The 21,293-nt window shown below is 40.7% G+C and overlaps 1 protein-coding gene across 1 annotated transcript in view; it reads right to left on the reverse strand.

Moving 5' to 3' along the window:
- The window catches only part of LOC140716496 (heterogeneous nuclear ribonucleoprotein L-like), a 42,039-nt gene that overhangs the window by 16,852 nt on the left and 3,894 nt on the right, over positions 1–21,293 (reverse strand). Inside the window, exons 3-6 of the mRNA XM_073029280.1 lie at positions 18,997–19,228; positions 17,327–17,414; positions 13,249–13,343; positions 9,486–9,558 (exon numbers count right to left, since the gene is read on the reverse strand). Of these exons, the coding sequence (XP_072885381.1) occupies positions 9,486–9,558; positions 13,249–13,343; positions 17,327–17,414; positions 18,997–19,228 (488 nt within the window). The remainder of the gene's footprint in view (positions 1–9,485; positions 9,559–13,248; positions 13,344–17,326; positions 17,415–18,996; positions 19,229–21,293) is intronic.

The raw sequence follows: 21,293 nt of genomic DNA on the forward strand, positions 1-21,293 counted from the left end.
AAGCAGTAAAACTGTTACACATGAAGTCCCAACTGCAGCACAAGATTAAGTACCGTTCCCCAAGGATATAATACCAAACAGTTACTAGAAGTCAATTCGAAAGTACGCAGAATAAGACAGAACTAATACAGAAATGTCTACTTACAGCAGCGCTAGGGCACAAGGTCCAAGTGAACATTATCTTACCACTTTTATGCCTCAAACAGCAACAAATGGTTTGAAAGATGGCTCTCCATCAAACATACGGTTGCAAGAAGATTCAACACAGGCTTGAAACTTCAACCCTGCTTCATAGGTTTTACAGTACATGATCATAGAAACAAAAGATTACAATTAGAACATTCTTCTACACATCATAATCTTTATTTGCATTTAAGCTTACAGCACAGAGGAAATTACAGAAGAAACACATTAACATACGAAAGACTTGATGACCAGATCATGTGAGAAGTGATGAAAGGAAAGCTGTCTTCAGTGTTTGAACCCCAAGATGCAACGTTCAAATTTACTGGTTCATTTGATAATCTGTGTGCACATATCCTGAAGTGTCCAAGTAAATTAGTTTAAAATCAAGTGTCAGTTGCTTATGCAAATATTAACACCACCCATATAGTAGAATACAGTTATTGCATTATGGGCTGTGTTTCAGAATATAATCTATAATGTAAAACACAGATTTGAAATTTGATCTGCAAGTGAATATGGAATGCTAACGTGTCTGTATCTGACATTTAAGCCGTATTATGGGGTCTAACTGATCAAACGCAGCCAGTGACCGTATCTGCAAAAAGCTTGAATTCAAAGTTCAGCAGAACTAAAGTATTTGAGCAGTTTAGAAAAAAAGCAACTGGAATGAATTAATCCGTAGATTCAATCTATTTATATTTCACCAAAACTGAGCTGAGGTAGCCAAATTTCAGGACCGATTGGGAAGCATATACAGAACCAACTGGGACTTGCTTTCTAACATTACTTTCTTGCAACCTTGACTGGAAATTTGCAAGCTGTAGGGAGGGCGAGGTCAGGCTTGGCTTCAATGTCAGCAAGCCACTGTCTGTCTGCATATCCCCTGCGGCTTTTCAAACTCAAGTGCAAATAATTTACCGGTACTTTATGCAAAAACAGTAAATCTACCCTAAAGCAAACACTGACGCGAAAAGTAGGGAGTTCACGCAGCTCTCTAACCAAATACACCCAAACCTGTTTTTAAAAAAAATACTGCCGCAAACTATTGACTACAACATAAAAGGATGTAATGCTGAGGCATTGGTCAGACTGCTCGGAGTATTGAGAGCAGTTCTGGACACCTAATCTAAGAAAGGATATGCAAGCATTGGAGAGGTTCCAGAGAAAGTTCACTGGAATGATCCAGGGTTAAGGTATGAGGAACTTATGATGGCTCTGGGCCTACATTTTCTGGAGATCAGAAGAATGAGCGGAGAATACTGAAAGGACTGGATAGAATGGGGATTCTAGGAACAGAATACACAACCTCAGAATAGAAGGACATCTATCTGGAACAGAAATTCTTCCTAATCTCTTTAGCTAGAGGGTGTTGAACCAATTGGCTCAGACAGCTATGGAGGCCAAGTTATTGAGTGTATTTAAAGGTCTTGATTAGTAAGCGTGTCAAAGGTTACAGTGAGAAGGCGGAGAATAGGTTGAGGGGACAAAAAAATCCGACATGACAGAATGGTGGGGCAGATCTGATTAACCAAATGGCCAAATTCTGCTCTTGAGCCTCAAGGTCAAACAACTTGACTGCCAAGGAAACTTGACATTTTCTGAAGTTCCAGAGGTCAATGAATCTTTTAACTTTCACTACCTAGTCAACTGCGGAGTCTCAATCACACAAACAATCAAGGCAAATGACGATTTTTTGGCAAGGGTTGGAGGACTAGAGGAGGAAAGCAATGGATGGAAAAGATCACCCACCATCACACAAGCAGAGCTGACATGAAGGGCGATCAGTTTATGTAGAGGTTATCTGCATAATATAGAGTTAATCTAATATAGAGGGAAATCTATCACCGTTATTAACCAAGTAACCAATTTTGCTATTGCTCTAATTCCCATAAGGGTATGTTATTAAATTGGGATTAGCATTTCAAAGGTTTAAAGGTCCAATTTAATGTCAGGGAAATGTATACAATATTCATCCTGAAATGCTTTTTCTTTGCAAAACATCCACGAAAGCAGAGAAGTGCCCCAAAGAATCAATGACAGTTAAACGTGAGAACCCTAAAGTATCCCCCCAGCACGCAAATGGCAGCAAGACAATAATACCCCCTCCCCCAGCAAAAAAGCACATCCACTACTGAGCCCAAGCTTGAGCTAAGCGACAGCAGACACAGACCTTGCAGTTACCTCAAAGACTATCACACTTCATCTGGCATTCGACAAACCACAGGTCCTCTGCATTTCCTCATCTTTCTATTTTGGAGTGCTCAAACTTCTATCATTTATGACTTACAGATGGAAATTACATCTGCTCAGTAACATCTTTTATCCATTCCATGGTAATAGCACCACCAGGGCTCTCAAGTAGCTCATTTCAGTTAAGAGTTCACATACCCACAGAGGTTTGGCTGAACTTTGAAATTCTGCTCATGCATTTCACGGTCACTGCTACGTTCAAGCCTGCATGATTTATAAAGGCTATATAAACCCAAAAAAGCATCTTACAAGACAGAAACCAGTCAGGGGATAGCTAGGAACCATTAATCATTTGCCATTTCAGAAATGGTATCAGAGTTGGCAGAAATAAAGTTGGTCCAGATATCAATTGGTTGCAAGATCTTCCCTCCTCAGCCTATCCTGCAAGATGCTTTTGGGTGGGGAGAAAAACAGCCCAGCTGAAAACTAAAGGCCCTTAATATCACCAGAAGTCAGTGATATATTAGAAATGTGATTGAAGAGAAAATTACTGAATGTGAGAAATAAATAATTCACTCCCTGCCCATACATATATAATGGAACATAGACAATTGGATCGGCATATATTTGTATACATAAGCAGAGGCATCTCAAAGGATGAATCTCAGGACAAACCTGGAAAAGCATTTGGGACTTGAGGTGATAATGTTCAAAACAGGTAGAGGCAACATAAAATCCATTACCATTGGACTGAAATTAAGAAAGTGCAAATACTAGTGTAGCTTGCTATAGGAGCACCATGTCACTGTTTCTCTTGTGTCACGTTGTTACTTTGGGACGTTCAGTAAACAGATCGATTTTCCTGCTCACCAGATTTGAGCTGCACAAGATGGAGCAGCTAGTCATCAGTTTGAACATTACTCCTCCCTGCACAAATACTAGTCAACCTGCCAATTCCACCACCCCTGCATTTGTTTATTCCATAAGTTTTCTAATGAAGTTTGGGAAGGTTATTTATATGCCAAGCTCTGTATTAGCTTCGCCAAAGGAAGTTCTACCTATAAACAAAGATGAATGTTGTATCTTTGGATCAAACAGGAGACCGTGGGATTTCATTGAAGAACACTATGCGATGCCTAGAGTATGATAACTAATGACAAAGATTCAAATGGAATTAAGTGGAAACCAGGATATTTTCCCTACCCAAATCACCCAGATAATTGCACAACACAGCTTAATGGACAGTGGAGGCAGAAGTGCACATCACACTCAAAAGGAATGATACAAAAGCCAGGAAGTGGGAGCAATGCCAACAGCTCCACTTTTTGGCTGGCTTTGACATGCACTGAATGACTGAGGTCTGGGTTGGCAATCCTCCACAGGGACAACCTCTGGGATACATGCTTGGTGTTAGACTGCTCTGTCACCAAGACAATGAGGTACTGGAACAAACAGCACTTAGCTGATTTTTAAATACCATTATTCTACTATTTATTTATTGAGATGCAGTGTGGAATAAGCCCGTTTGGCCCCTTGAGCTATGCCCATCCAGCAATCCTGATTAAACCCTAGCCTAATCATGGGACAATTTACAATGACCAATTAACCTAACAACCAGTATGTCTTTGGACTGTGGGACAAAACCCAGAGTCACGGTAAAAACGTACTAACTCCTTAAAGGCAGTTTGGGGGGGGGGGAATTGAACCCAGGTTGCCTGTACTGTAGTGTCATGCTAACCACTAGGCAACCCTGCCACTATTTCCCCATCTCCCATTTTAAAAACTTCTCATCTTATGCCTCCCACTCATCAGGATTATTACACTGAAGCAATTTAAGTCTCAGATGTCTTATATGCACTTTTACCCTCCTTTCAGCTTATGGAAGGTTTTTATATTTGGAAAAGCATGAGAGCCTGAAGTTACTTCCCATTACAAGTTTTTTTTGCCCATTCCACCGCAAATAAACAATTGCAATATTTCAAGTTTTAGTTACCTGTCATTTAAATAGTCCGTTAAAATTGATTCTCAAAGTACAACGAATGAAAAGTGACATGCTGCTCCATACGTGACAAAAGGATGACAGAAATTGAAATGCTGGGCATTATAAATTCCAACTGTCCAGTTTTTAATGTTTTGCTACCCTCATGCTCTGCTTATATACCCTTATCACTGATGTACCTGCTTACAGATGGTATCAGAAAGACTTCTCCTGAAGTAAAAGGCTCTCTGGCTGTAGAATTGTCTGTCAAGTGGAAGGAACCTTCATTGATTCTGTATGACTGGAGTATTTAATGCAAAATAGCATCTGTACCGGTGGAATAAAAACCTACAAGGTCTCAGTGGACATGAGAAAGTGTCACATTTTTCTGCAGCTAATAGGGAGAGGAGGCTTTGTAGATGAATGATTTCAGTGTCTTCATCTTGTTAGAGGTTTCGTGAGGTAGATTGACAGAGAAAACGGGAAATATTTGAGGTGAATTATTCAGGTATTTCATGGTCTTGACAGCTTGAAGAACGTCCTCGCTCAATTATGTTTTCTTGTGAGTACAGTGTTGATCACATGGATTATTTCTCCCTCTCTCCTTTTGCGCAGTGCTAGCTACGTGACAAGCTGTGCGTGCAGCCGACGTCCAGCGTTGGTAATGCTCACCGTTACGAGTGTATATACAAATGAGCGTCTTGTATTGAAGTCAGTGAATAGAGGCTGTTGAGGAAAGGCTGAAGGTTTGCCGTATGAGGAGGATAAGCTTCCAGCAACCTTCGATTTCTGGTTAGCACACTGGCATTGATAGGCACTTCAGAGAAAACCAAGTTTCAACACTTTTAAACAAACGGGAAATAATTCTGGTACCATGTTCCAATTGCTGGGGACATTTTCATCAGAAGAACACAAGACTGACAATATTAAGGGGATACTATTGCTGAATTAGAAATATCTACCATCATAGTTCAAGGTAACACCAAATAAAGACAGCCGTTGTTTAATCCCCTTTTAGATTTGTTTGTCCAATCTCAAGGCTCCCTTTAATAGCAGATGACTGAAGGGACAGTGTAAACAAGGTGATCCAGAGTACTTGGCAGATCCCATTCTGTGAAGAACACTCAAAACTCCTACAGATAAATGATTTCTATTGTGGAAATACTGAGAAGGGTGGAAACCGTGAGAAACTAAAATGCAAGCAAGAAACACAGAATTAAAAAAGGTACTAACCACAAAGTACACTGCAGATGCTGTGGTCATACAACAAGCTGGAGGAACTCAGCAGGTCAGGCAGCATCAGTGGAAATGAGTGATCAACGTTTTGGGCCGAGACCCTTCATCAGGACTGAAGAAGACTCCCTCTTCAGTCCTGATGAAGGGTCTCGGCCCCAAACGTTGATCACTCATTTCCACGGATGCTGCCCGACCTGCTGAGTTCCTCTAGTTTGTTGTACGTGTTAAAAAAAGGTATTACTCTGTAATTAGCCCACTTTGACAGGGCAGCAAAGGACAGTCATGAAAATAGCATTTATACATACAATACATTCATTTGCAGAATCTTCACCCTTCAAGATGCTCGAAGATCTTGGGCGAAGAGAGCGAAATATGAAAAATTGCAAAAAATGTACGGCGTGTCCTTGCTCTGATAAGCAATGAGGTGAGAGGTTATTGCTCCGACAAATCAGTAGAAAATTGATAGGCATCTTTGTTGAAATCCATACTCAGAAAGTGAGATTGAATATCTGAAGAATTGAGGTGACCACAAAATGAATTCCCTCACTTCACGCCATTGATGAGCGGCTAAAAATAGATAGTAGTCAGACTGGTAGTCACAAGTACATCTATGTAAGAACCCATGTTGAGATATTGTGAAGGTGTTTTAATATATTCCGTATTAATTAAATGCAAAGTATTGAAATCTCAGAATAACATTTTTAATGCAGCTAATTGGAGAAAGCTTTAGTATGCAAACCCTGAATCAAATCAAGCAGCTTATTGTTACTGACCAATCATGAACTGTAAACTTTTAAAATTCATAAGACTGGAAACAAGAAAGAACACTCACTGATAATAATGGTATCTTAAAACTATAAATCAACATCATACCAAATTCACAAACAGCTCATTTTAACAGTACACTACTGGCAAAGTAATTGTTTATTACCATGAGTTTGCATTTGTTAAAACCCAAACAGAAAACTACTAAATTTGAAACTTTCAGTTACACAAAGAGTTAATCAACTGTTCACAGGGAATAACAGGACAAATGTATTATAGAAATATTTAGTAATGCGTTCCCACGTGGAAATAAATTTAAGTTCATTATACTAAAAATTCACAATAATCATTGAAAAATCCCCTGAGGTGTGTAAGCACTTGAACTGCAGAAGACAAGTCATTTCAGAAATTCAAGCAGAGTAGTTAAGCCAAATCTTACTAGCCTCAATTCCCAAAAACACAGCGCTGACTGCAGTGTTATCACTAAAATTTCTATCGAACATTAGAGCACAAATTGTTTGTAGAATCCCTTTTTAAACTAAAAAGGTTCAGTTGTAACCTGCCAATTAGTCAGTTGCCTCGACAGAACATTTGATCTGTACTTTAAAGGCACTGGTAAATGCTTGGAAATATTTTGAAATTATGAATAAAGTGTAATGCAACAAGTCTGAGAAAAATATTAAATTAAGATGGAATACTGATAGTAAATTGCCTCCAGTGATATCCAAGGAAGCAAACAATGCGGTGTATAAACATTTTTCCTATACAGTGAAAACCCAATTATGACAAGTACAATTCAGTGCAAGTAGCTCTCACAATGCAGTATATGTATTTAGATATTGCTGTGAGCAGATGTATAGAGATTCAAATATGTCCAGAAAGAAATATATCAAAAGAAAGCTTTGCATTTGGCTACGTGCTGGAATGACAGCTATATTATCACCTTGCTCACACCAATCATTAACTGTACTCTCTTCCCCCCCCCCCCCCCCCAATGTGGCAGGACCAGATAACCAATATCACCAGTGCTGGAAGCTTACCTCAGTGTAGACTCAAGATTTAACCTTTGACTTTCAACCATTATCTAAGAGATTAGGGCCAATGTTAACAAAAACCTTTATCCTATAAACTGTCATTGAGTTAGTAAATTGCAAAACGGGCAAAGGAGTTACAAAAAAGACGAGTACTTCTTGTTCCTCGATTTTACTTTCTACCAAGCATTATAGCTAAACTGTATGAGTCCAAATTACAGGATGCATCCCAAGACTGAAGGAAATAATTTTGTTTAACTAAAATGACACCTGAAGATGCCTCAATGTCACAATGTCTATTGCACATCTGAAAAAGATGACAGCAAATATGTTGATTTAATAAGTGAGATATTAACGCTTAGCTAGGGAAAAGAAAAACTTGAGAGCCTAAAGACTCCAGTGGATAACAGAGAAGCAACAAAAAATGTTATTCAGTCTCGCTAATATTCAAATCTTAACAATGAAGTGTCGGTGCTGAATCTCCACAACTATACCTAATCCCAATTCCTATGATAATCAAAGTAACAAAGGTGCTGAAATGTCACGGAAGCTGTGGGACAGATGGCAGGAGTGCTGGGGTGTGGGTACAGACACACCCAGCCAAGACACCAGGGAAGGCCATTTGATTCCAAACAATTGGCTTACTGTTTATTACAGAATGTCTCTCTGGTGCTTCCTGCTCCCTCCCCTCTCCCTTCCTCTTTTTCCAACCAGGATTCCCTGCTTCCTGCCCCCTTCCCACACTCAGTCCACAAATGAGAGCCATATCAGAGTCAGTTTTACCACTCACATATAGCACAAAATCTGTTTATTTTTGTGGCAGCAGTACAGTGCAATACATAAAATTACTACAGTACAGTGCAAAGGTCTCAGGCACCCTAGCTAAATATATGTACCCAAAAATTTTGCACAGTACTGTATATAACCTGCTATGTCAAAAAAAGGCAAACCTTTATAAGACTAGTTTTTAAATTAAGTCTTCAAATCAAAAAGAGCAGGGAATAAATGAAAAATGGCTTCATTCACATGAAAATGTACTTGGACTGAGGAACTCCACAGCAATTCCACAGCTTCAATTTCTTCTCCCTTTGGGATGCACTAAGACTTTGAAAACACTATAGTTTTCACTTAAAGCATATGATATTCTTAACGTATCACATCGCTGACTATCTTTAATAAATCAACATGCAAAAGATTTGAACTGTAGCTGAAACCTACACTAACATGTCAGTATTGAAAATAACATGGATTACAGAACAAGTTACTGACTTCAGAGGGGGAGAAGAGCAATGGAGAGGAAGAACATTTCTTCAGTGAAGTTAAAATTAACCATGGAGATAACTTGCATCTAAATATGTCCTAAGCTGGAGAAACTTCAGTTCCCAGGTATTTCACAGCATAGCAACATAGAAGAGTTTCCACATTGCTATGTGGAACAGATGTACAAGGAGAGAATTCCAGAGCTTGGCCAAAGTTATATCTGAAGTAGCAGGAATTAGGGAGTTACACGCACAAAATGCTGGAGGAATTCAACAGGCCAGGCAGTATCTATGGCAATCTATGACATTTCGGGCTGAAATGCTGACTGCAGTTTTTTTCTCCACTGATGCTGCCTGGCCGGCTGAGTTCCTCCAGCATCTGCAGATTTTCTCGTCTGGACTAAGACAGTTGTTAACACCCAACAGCCCAGAGGCAGAGGTGTGGTTTCCAAAGAGTTGTAAAATGATACAAAACTGAGGGATTGAGACATACTTGTTCATCTGGCTACCACCAATGGCAAGAGTATAAAAAGCAGTTCACCTTTAGCAAATTGGAAAAGTACCTAAAAAGTGGACAAATTTAAGTGCTAAAATGCCAACTTTGTTCAAAAAATTCAGACTGACAGTTTGCATGTATCAAACCAAATTTGAATTTATCCCTATATTCTACATATATAAATAAAACTAAGACATACTTGGCCCTGCACTCTAATTGACAATGGCTAAAGGTCAGAGGTTCCGATATAGGTTTGCAAACAGAAACAAATTTGAATAAAAGCAGGATGCAAAGATCAGTTGTGCAAGAGAGAATACCGGCAACACACTTATACATGACCTTACCTGGTCTACCAGGGTTAGGGTTTACATAATCCCAGGTATCAGCATCATTCTTAAAGACATTCAGACGGGTTGGCTGCAACAGAATACAAGTTATTTACATCTGAAAGAAGTAACTTTGAAGTGACAATGGCCCAGAATTTACTGAGCCAAACTTCAAATGGTTAACAAAATCAAAATCACCCCAGGGAGGCTAATAATATGGCTGTTAGAATGAGGGCAGCACGGTAGCGTAGTGATTACAACACTTCACAGTACCAGCGACCCAGGGTTAAATCCCCACTGCAGTCTTTAAGGCATGTGTACGTTCTTGCCATGGCTTTTCTCCGGGTGCTCCGGTTTCATCCATAGAAGCAGAGAAAAACTACAAAACAATACAAGCCCTTTGGCCCACAATGCTGTGCCGAACATGTACGTACTTTAGAAATTATCTAGGGTTACCCATAGCCCTCTATTTTTCTAAACTCCATGTACCTACTTCCAAGCATCTTAAAACTGTGCCCTCTTGTGTTAGCCATTTCAGCCCTGGGAAAAAGCCTCTGACTATCCACATGATCAATGCCTCTCATCATCTTGTACACCTCTATCAGGTCATCTCTTATCCTTTGTTGCTCAAGGAGAAAAGGCCAAGTTCACTCAACCTATCCTATTCATCCTTTCAGACAGACACAGAACATGACTTAAGAGGAGCAAGGAAGATAAGCCAAACTGTGTTGCTGAGCAGAGAAATCTTGGGATCAAGTTCATAGCTCCATGATAGTGGCTACACAGCTCGATACAGTGGGTAGGAAGGCTCATGGAATGCTTGCCTTTATTTTGCTACTTTCTAAAACTCTGGTTAAGCCACATCTGGAGTACTCATACAGTTTTGGTTGCCCCACTATATGTTAAGGCTTCATAAAGGGTGCAGAAGAGGTTTACCAAGATGCTGCCTGGTTTAGAAGGCCATGTGCTATCACGACAGGCTGGACAAACTTGGGTTTTTTCTTTAGAGCAGCAGAGGGAAAGGAGCTGTTCCTGCCTCGTCTTCCTCCTGCCTGATGGCAACAATGAGAACAAGGCATGTCCTGGGTGGTGCTGATCCTTAATCTCACAAGTTTCTGCATCCTACTTCGATCTTGCACACTATCTTCCCCAGATAGTGATGCAGCCAGTCAGAACGACCTCCACAGTACATTTGTAGAAGTTTTTGACAGTTGACAAACCTAATCTCCTCAAACTATTAATGAAATATAGCTGCTGTTTTGCCTTCTTCATAACTAAATCAATATGTTGTATCCAGGTTAGGTCTCAAGAGATGGAGAAACCCAGGAACATGAAATTGCTCTCTCTCTCCATTACTGATTCCTCTGAGGATTGGTTTGTGTTCCCTCATCTTATCCTTTCTGAGGCCCACAACTGGCTCTTTGGTCTTGCAAGGTTGTTGCTGTAGCAACACTCGATGAGCTGGTACCTCTATAAGGTTCACCAATTCTGAGGCACTTGTAATTATTACATCCCCTCTATATTGTGACTGTGAAGCATAGTATTAACTTGCTATGGTTTCTTCAGTTCAGCCTTTGCCCAACCAATAGAAGGAAGAAGGCAGCAAAAATACGTTAAGATCACTCAACTCAAAAGACAAAAGAAAGATACTGCTGTTCCTTCATTGTTGCTGAATTTAAAAACTGGAACACACTGTCCCTTGGCACTTTTTGAATCCACTTCACCACCTGACTGCTGCTGCTGCTCTGATAAACCTCACCACCGCCCTAGCAGACTAATGCTTGCCCCGACAGCAATAGGCAAACCCTACCAATGAATAAACACAGTAATTAATTATGATGCCTGTTGGAAGATTAGTGTAATGCATTAGGATTTTGTAAGAAAGCTTAAAAAAATTCTTCAGCAGCCAGTTGCAAAACAAGTGATTGCTGGAAAGATAAGGCCCCAACAGCTAATCTTAGCTATAATTAAATCAGGCTGTCAACGTTCCTTGTCTGGGTTTGCAAATGTAGAATATGGTGCCTCTCAAAAATATTCAGCTCCCACAACTATTTTCACATTTACTGTCTCATTTTCTAAATTTAAAATACATTGAAGTTGGAAATCATAAACAATGAGAAAGTCTGCAGATGCTGGAAACCTGCAGCAAACGCACAAAATGTTGGAGGAACTCAGAAAGTCAGGTAATGTCTATGGAAATTAATAAACAGTTGTAGGATTACTTTGAGCCAATCTAGAAAACATTGTGCATCACATCAAATCTAAAGAAAAATTCAAAAATAATATACAAAAAATGAAAAACCAGAATTAAGAGGCCGAGAAAGTGTTCATTCCCTTTGTGATGAATATGCTAACTTTCCTCAGGTGCAATATACAGTGCCAACTCATCCAATTTGTTAATGCAGAAAACTGGAGGATTATCTTTTTAAGAATAAATATGCCTTCTCTCTGTAAGGTCCAACAGTATAGACTTTCAACAGACCCAACCAAATGAGGACAAGAGAGCATCCAAGGCAAGTCAGGAAAATGATAATGGAGAAGAATAAATCTGGAAAGGGTACAGACCACCTCAAAGGCACTGAATGTACCTGAGCTCAGTGCAGTCCATCTTGAAAATACGGAAAAATATGAAACCACAGCCACGCTGCCTATGTCAGGCCGCCCCTCCAAACTTAAGACACGGAAGAATGGCACTTCTAAGAGGCCACTGTGATACCAAATCACTGAATAAGCTGCAGAAGTCAGTGGCCACAACTGGAGATGAAGTTCATGGCTCTACAAATTCCAAGAACTTGCACAAAGGGCATTTATGGACAAATGGCAAGGAAGAAACTAGCTTAAAAAAAAGCATTTCCTTGCCCATAAAGATTATGCAAAGCATCACTCAGAAGACACTGTAAAGATGTGGAAGGTCTTGTGGTTGGATGAGACTAAAGTGGAACTTTTTGATCTCAACACCAAGCTGTACGTGTGGCGCTAATCTACTACTACGCATCAGCTAGGTAACACCATCCCTACTGTAAAGTATGGTGGAGGGAGAATCATGCTATAGGGCTGCTTTTCAGCAACAGGGACTGGAAATCAGGATAGATGGAAAGATGAATGCTGCTAGAGACCCTAAATAAAGACATGCTAGCCTCTGCCAGATAGCTTAGAGAGGAAGCTTGTCTTTCATCAGGACAACATCCCAAAGCACACTGCCAGAGCAACTACAGAGCGGCTTCAAATGAAGAACCTAAAATGTCCTTAAGTGGCCTAGGAGTCCTGACTTTAACTCAATCAAACATCTCTGGCGAGACCTCAAGATTGCTGCCCACTGCCCAACTACCCCAGCACAGCATGAGCAATTTTGCAAGGAGCGGGCAAATCTGCTCCATCACATTGTGCAAAACAAATTGACTACTGGCTGTAATAGCTGTAAGGGGTGGTTCAACTAAATACTCAAAGGGGGATGAATACTTTTAAATTGCTGACAGTTTTTCAAGGTTTACGATTTTTTTTTCTGGGCTCTAGTGTGGGGAAAAAGGAGCATGTGATTCACAAATAAAAATTATCAGTAAAATTGATCAAAATCCTTGGTTGTAATACAGTACTCATCTACGTGAGCAATGGATTGGGGGCTGAATACTTTTTCCAAGGCAATGAATATATATGCATGACAAGTAGCTGCCATTAGAACCACATCCACAAATCCAAGGAATATGGAAGGAAGAAGTTGGTGCTGAGGAGAGAAAGATACATTATGTATAATTACAGGTAGCTGCATCCCATAAAGACTCACCTTTGCATATTCTATTTTCAAAGTACAACAACCAGAATAAATATCGGCACCATTAAGAGATGCTTTGGCCTTCTGTGCGCTTTGAACAGAGTCAAATGTATAGCAAATCAAGGAAAACACCGTTACATATATATTTAACACAAATGACAATATTTTCAACAGCTCAAATACTAAACAGAATCCCACAAGGGATTTATTTGGTAAATGCATTATCCTACCCTGCTCTTGATCAATTACTGGAAAAACTGAGTGAACTAGCAGTTGTTTTCAGTGCAAAGTACTGTAGTTTGGCAAGTTAAACCAGAACAGGACTTAAATGTAAATATCAGAGTCAGGGAGAATACTGTAGAACAGAGAGATACTGGAGTACAACTATAGCTCCATGAAATTGGTGACACGGGTAGAGAGGGTTGTACAGCGGGATGACACAATCCACCTGCATCAGATGATGATGGAATATGAGAAACAAACAAGATCTGCAGATGCTGGAAATCAAATACACACAAAATGCAGGAGGAACTCAGCAGGCCAGGCAGCAGCTATGGAAGAGTAAACAAAGAACGTTTCAGGTTGAAACCCCGAAACGTCCAACTGCTTACTCTTTTCCATAGATGCTGCCTGCCTTATGAGTTCTTCCACGCACTGCGTGTGTATTACATGGAATGAGAGTTGAGGAAGATTGAGACATCGAGACAAATGAGGAAGGCGAGTGAGGGTTCAGTGCCGACTGTCTTCCCTTTGATTGCTGCCAGAGAAGGAACTGTGAGCAGCCTACCAGTGTGTGGAAGCTGGGTAGGCCTCTGTCTTGTGCAGTGTCCTTCTCTTTCAGTGAAGGATGACATTACCGTGGTTCTGTTCTATGGATTGGACTGCAAGTTTATGGACAGTGGACTCTTTCAGATTTATGGTTTTTATATTTTGTGTTTTCCCCCATTCTTTCCCTTTTTTTGTGCAGAGGGGGGATTTGGTGTTTGATGTTCTTGTTCCATGTTGTGTGGGGGTTGATTCACTCTGAACAACTTTCATGTTCTTTGTTTTGTGGTTACCTGGAAAAAAGGAATCTCACGAGTTGTATGAATACATAGTTTGATAATAAATGAACCTTTGAGACATCATGTTACAGCTGTTCAAAACATTAGTGAGACTGCACTTGTGTAGCCTGTGGTAGCCGAACTATAGGAAGGACAATATTGAGCTGGAAGGGGTACAGCAAACATTCACAAGTATGCTGCTGAGAGTTAGAAGTTATTATCCCATGGCTCGTAGGAGGCTGAGCAGTGACTTACAGAAAGTACACAAAATCTTGAGGGGGAGACAAGGAGGCAAAGATGATTAGTGACCATTACTCGCTCTCCTCCTCCCCCTCACACACACACACAAAGGGTACTGTGTAAATGGAATGAGTTGTCAGAAGAAATAGTAGAAACAGATCCAATTAAGCATTTAAAAGGCATTTAGACAGGAACACGGATAGAAGAGGCTTAGAGGGAAATAGGCAGAATACAATAAACGAGGACAGCACGAGGAAATCTGCAGATGCTGGAAATTCAAATAACCACACAAAATGCTGGTGGAACACAGCAGGCCAGGCAGCATCTATAGAGAGAAGCGCTGTCCACGTTTCGGGCCGAGACCCTTCATCAGGACAAGCTAAGGTAGCTAATTAGTCAGGCTGGACAAGATAAAGAGCTTGCTTCCACTCTGAATAACCATGGATCACTTTTCCTGACAGGTTTACAAACAGATAAACTACAGTACATATCTTTTTGTTGATGTTCATTTGTCAAACCTAGAATGTAGGGTCACAGACCCCAAACCAAGAGGAGGAAACCAAATTCAAGTATCTAACAGTGCTCGCCAGCAAGTAATACTCTGAAGGTGTACGAAGAACGATCAAATGGGAATGCATAGAGGCAAAGAAATGTAATTTTAAAGCTATTAAAAATAGACCAATTGCTTCAATTAATTTATCCAATAAGAAGTACATGAACTTCCCAGTTTGGGTTCTCTTCTATGGTTACTAACTTAAAATTCACGGGACGTCAGAGTTACTCCCCCTACATTTCAAAATTCTCAAATGTTCCAGATGATTTTACTCCTGTTTCCATTTTTTTCTTTAAGTTATCTTCTGTTTATTGTCATACTCTCGCTGCTGCCTGCAAGGAGTCTGCAATTTCTCCCCATGACCTCATGGGCTTCCTCCAGGTGCTCCAGTTTCCCCCCACAGTCCAAAGACATACCGGTTGGTAGGTTAATCGGTCATTGTAAATTGTCCTGTGATTATGCTTGCATTAAATTGGGGGACTGCTTGGCAGTGTGGCTCAAAAGGCCAGAAAGGACTTTTCCACACACATCTCAATAATTATAAAATAAATATTACCATCCTCTTTAATAAAGCAGGCATTTAAACTTGCATCAATAAAGTAAATGCATTTACTTCTCTGCTAACATCCAATCTCCCCTCCGACATTCTGAACTTACTGCACCCTTATGGCTTTCCTATTTAAAAAGTCTAGAACAGTCTGTATATTCAAAGGGTATAACGCCAACATTTGCCATTTAATTTATAAAACGAGCTGTAGCATCCTGACAAGGCAGTGGAAACGTTTCTTGTTCTTTTCAAATCCAGGATAAGAACAGAAAATGCAGGAAAGAAAGTCAGATACAGGTATCCCCCGCTTTACAAATGTTCGCTTTATGCCACTTCACTTTTACAAAAGACCTACATTAGTAATCTGTTTTCACATTACAAAGAAGTTTTTGCTTTTATGAAAATTTTTCCCATATAAATTAATGATTCTTCACTTTACGCCATTTCGGCTTAAGAAATGTTTCAAAGGAACACTCTACCTTTGTAAGGGGGGGGGGGGGGGGAGAACACCTGTTATCACCTTCACCCAAAACGTTAAGATGTTTCTCTTCACGGATACTACCTGACGTGCTGAGTGCTGTTTTCAAATCAATTTCCTGCTTTGCTATTTATTGATTTGAAAACTCATAACTGCTGCTCCAAAGTGAGTAATTTTACACCATCATCCTGAAAAGGGAAATTAACCTTCCACGATCCAAGAACAACCATCATGTTCATGACTCTGCCTCATCTAGGACATATCACGGAACAGGCTCTCCTGGCCCTGCCACCATGCTGCCCCAGCAACCCTGATTTAACCCTACTTGGGACCTAAAAAAAAAGTGAGCAGTATGACAAGCAAATGCAAAAAATGTGATTTTTGGGTTTTTATGCAAACCCTAGGGATTTCAGACCTAACTAAATCACCAGGCTCTGAAGATTTTTGAAAATTTTGCTTGCACATATTAGGAAAGATGCAAGAGTTGCTTACAAGGATGTTACTAGCGCCACACATATTTGGGGCTGTGGGAGCAAACACCAGCACCCGGAGGAAACCTACACAGTCACGGGGAGAACGTACAAACCCCTTGCAGATAACGCTGGAACTGAACTCCCGACACCTCAAGCTGTAATAGCGTGGTGCTAACCACTATGCTACTGTGGCGCTAGTAACATCCCTGTAAGCAACTCTTGCATCTTTCCTAATATGTGCAAGCAAAATTTTCAAAAATCTTCACAGCCTGGTGATTTAGTTAGGTCTGAAATCCCTAGGGTTTGCATAAAAACCCAAAAATCACATTTTTGGCATTTGCTTGTCATACTGCTCACTTTTTAAAAAAAAAACCACTTCCTAACTTTTATCAATTAACCTATCTGGTATGTCCCCAGAGGATTAAGTGAACTAGTAATATAGAATGATAATGAAATTACAGCAATCAAGAAGCTTTTCAGCACTTCCCACACTTTAATAAAATCTTACTGTTGACATTTCCCACTTGGGTATCTAGAAGCATCTGCAATTACCTAACTGACGGATCAGAAAACCATTGTGACGGCAATGCAGAGAACCATTAATAGGACCCAATACCTAGGGTGCACAAAGTTTTGCAAGAGGCTGACTACCTTACTTCCCCGTTCCCAATTTGGATGTATGTACAAGTTTTATTTCAGGAAATGCTGATCACAGAAACAGAAGGCAAGGAGAAAAAACATGCACTGCAAAAGGATATTCCACCATCGCTTGAATTCCATTCTTTCTAAATATCACAATCCTTTGAACAGGCCCACAGGGATTGCAGATCGTGTACAGAACATCCTGAAAAACAAGTAGTTGCAAAGAGGTAAACAAATAATTCTGCACTGCACAAAATGAAACCCCCATAGGATTGCAATTAAACATCTCAATTCCCTTGGAGCAGACATACAAGTAGGAAATCAGGTGAAATTAATAAACCTGACATGAATGGTAGTGTTTAAGACAAAGATTCAGTTTTGTGCATTTAATGATTACCACTGAAGCCGTATATCAAGTAAGATTTAAGCCAACATTAATAATTACTGAAGTGTTCTGAGCAATCTTCTGATCTAGAAGCAGAATTATGAAGAGCAGGCTGAAGCCCACAGCTCTGTCAATGTGGGTTTAATCCTGATCTCTGGTTCCATGAGGAGTGCGGACATTCGCCAAACAAACTAGTGGCATCCTTTCACATCGCTGTCAAAGATCCCAAGGGCAGAATGAGCTCACTCATTTTATGTCTTCTCATTGCATGGAATAAGTCCCAACTAATGGGTGGGGGTGGGAATGCTATCAGTTTTATTTATTTGGAGATACAGGGCAGAATAGACCTTTCCGGCCCTTTGAGCCGCAATGCCTAGCAACCCTCGATTTGGCACTAGTCTAATCACGGGACAAGTTACAATGACCGTTAGCCTACTATAAGATACATTTTTGGACTGTGGGAGAAACCCATGCATTCCAAAGGGAGGACGTAGACACTACTTATAGATGACCTCAGAACTGAACGCCAAACTCTGACACCCCAAGCTGTAACAGTGTCACACTAACTGCCACGCTGCCGAATGAAGATAGTTGCCTGAGCTTTGAAGCCTGCACATGAGAACTACATGGACCCATGAACATCAAGACTCCAGAACCTAATCATTCCATATTTTATAACGTTGCAGTAAGAAATAGCTTTTGCTGCTTAGGCTAAATAACATTGTGTGCTTGCAAAATATTTGGCAGGTCAGTAATTTAATCATAATTATAAAAAATTATTATTCCTTTAAATTGTGTGACAGAGTAAAGTCAATTTTTGGCCAATGCATGTTTCATGCCCCAGAAGTTTGGAACAGTCAAGAAAACAAGAGTGTGGCATTGAAAATTGATCAGCTGTTAAAACTCCAAGTCACAAGCACCCACAAGGTACTCTGTAGCGACAATGCTCAGCAACAATGAAAAAACGTGGGGCATGAAGCTACATATAGGATGGTAGCGTGATATCGATATGCAGCAGCCTCTCCGGACTCTGGATTGGGGATTACCAAACATTATGTGGTTTTTCTTGTGTGGTCTGTTTTGTTGTGTGCTTTTTTGTGATATCATTCCAGAGAACGTTGTCTCATTTTTTTAAACTGCATTGCATCTGTGGTTTCTAAATGACAATAAACTGAATCTGAAATAGGACAAAAAAAATCCTTGGATGTGGTTGAACTCCTGCTGGATTTTGATAAGTGGTAATTGAACAAGAGCTGTGCAAGGTTTTAGGCAGCAATCATACTCTGCTTGCGAAGAATGGTAAAGAAAGGCTGGCTAGATGTTAACAGACGTTGGCAAGGTGGCGGATACAACATTGAAGACTAATGGACAGTATTTGCAAAGCTTCTGTTCAACTCACCGTATTGATAGGGTAAATTGGATTAGCGATGTTGATCAAAAGGACTTTGTTGCATTTGGAGTCGTCGTCATCCAGCCTGGCGATTTTCTGACTCGTGGAGAAACAAATATAGGCCAGTTGGCCCGCGACGTAAATCGGATTATCTGCCGCGTAGTTCACACAGCTACACGCGCCAGCGATGTCCTCGAACTCCACCAGTGCTTGTTTCCTCCTCGGCATCAGCATAACGCAACTGTAAACCAAATACAAAGAGCATCAGAGGCACAAGTCCGGGGTGGTGGTAGTTGTTTTGAAAAAAAAAAGGATCTGACTCATCTGTGAAGTGCATGGACCATAAAAAATCCAGAATGCATAATGAACACAATTTTTTGGCAGTAAGACTTCCAGCACTGATTTATTGTCCACACTGAGCATCACTAGATCAAGAACACCATTAATCAGCTCCAAGCCTCATCCTCCGAAACGCACAGATGAGGCTCTAATAGCACTTGAACTGAGTTGCCTGAAGCTAATCGGCATTAGGTACTGAGGCTAAAACCAACCTACCTGCCAAGCACACAGATGCATTAAAACACCAGATTCATATGGGATGCAACACTTGCAGCTCTAGTGCAAGGGAATAGCCATTTCCAACAAGATTCCCATCACCTACAGTTGGTAGCCAATGGCATTTGCAGCAATTGCGCTGCTGGCATTTATGACAGCAATGAAGGCCCAAGGATTGTTAGGTTTGTCTTAAGTCAGGTTTGTTAGCCTTGAGCTGAACCACTGAACCTGGAGGATTAACAAACCACTCTTAGTCTAACCTCTACCCTTTGACCTATTTGGTAGGGTGACCCTACCAAGAGCCAAAGCACAAGACCCTGACTCTAGCCAACAAAGCCCTCCGGGGTCATTGAGGTATGCAAGCCTCCAAACCCTACAACAAGGTTGTGGTCCTCTTGGAGGGTTCAAAGCCATTACCTCTTCCTAATTCCCCACCAACACTTCTGACCAGATGACGAGCTGGGTGATCAAACAGATACTGTAATTACCAGATCAGATCCAGGACTGGCAAGTGGATGGAACTACTCCTAACCAAGCAGTGCTCAGTATGACACATATCCTACAGCTAATGGGTTACTTAATGACACCATGGACTCTTACAACTAAATACAATGGCAAGAATTCACTTGCCTAGACAAATGTAGCCCCATCAAAACTTCATACCATCCAGTACAGGGCACCCCATTAGCTAACCACTCTCTCCCTTCATCTGTTAACACCATGGCTAGTGTTCATCTTCTCCAAGATGCTCTGCAGATACTGCAATACCACCTCGAATCCCTGAATGCTACCAACGGTCCTGTGGGAAGGCCAACTTCTGAGTCACGAACCATCCCGATTTGAAATGCAAGAGAATGGTACATTATGAGCGTCAACCATGGAACTCTATCCTAATCAGAACTGTGGGAGTACCAATACCAGGACTGCCAGCAGTTGAACACAGTGGATCACTGTCACCTTCATGGATGATTAAGTGAAAAGAATCTGTCAGCAATGCCTACAGCAGTAAGCAAATAAAGAAAATGAACAATTGTGACTCATTGCATCGTCCTGACCTCAAAGAACAACTCACTGAAAGGAACAGGAAACTTGCCTAAATTTAACTGATTTGTGTTTACAAGGACAGGTTTCAATGAAGAGGCCCACAAAGATTCAGCTCGAGTTGGTCTGTTGGGAACTCCGGGACTGTAGGATTATGAATGGAACTACACACAGCAAGGTTTCACAACCGAATCAGGAAAATAAAGTTAATTTTGGGTACAGACATTAGATTGGCCAGAATACCAACTGATGCATTGGCAAGCCCTCACATATGGTATTGAATGTGGTTTTGGGTCCCTTATCTAAGAAAGGATGTACTGACATTGGAGAAGGTTCAGGAGAATGTTTCCAGGAATGGAAGGTTAACATACGAGGAGTGTCTGATGGCTCTGGGCCTGTAATAAGAGGAAATCTCAGTTAACACTCAATACGTTTCAAAGACCTAGACCAGGGGCTCCCAATCTTTTTTATGACATGGACCTGAGGTTGGGAACCCCTGACCCAGACAGACAGGATAAGGAGAGAATGTTTCCTATAACGGGGGAGTCTAGAACCAGAGGGCAGAGCCTCAGAATAGAGGGACAGCCATGTAGAACAGAGATGAGGAGGAATTTATTTGCCGGGAGGGTGGTAAATCAATGTAATTCATTGCCATGGGTGGCTGTGGAAGGCAGATTATTGGGTGTATTTAAGGTGTAGGTTGATCAGAC

This window comes from Hemitrygon akajei, chromosome 25 (assembly GCF_048418815.1).
Source record: "Hemitrygon akajei chromosome 25, sHemAka1.3, whole genome shotgun sequence".
Lineage (NCBI taxonomy): Eukaryota > Metazoa > Chordata > Chondrichthyes > Myliobatiformes > Dasyatidae > Hemitrygon > Hemitrygon akajei.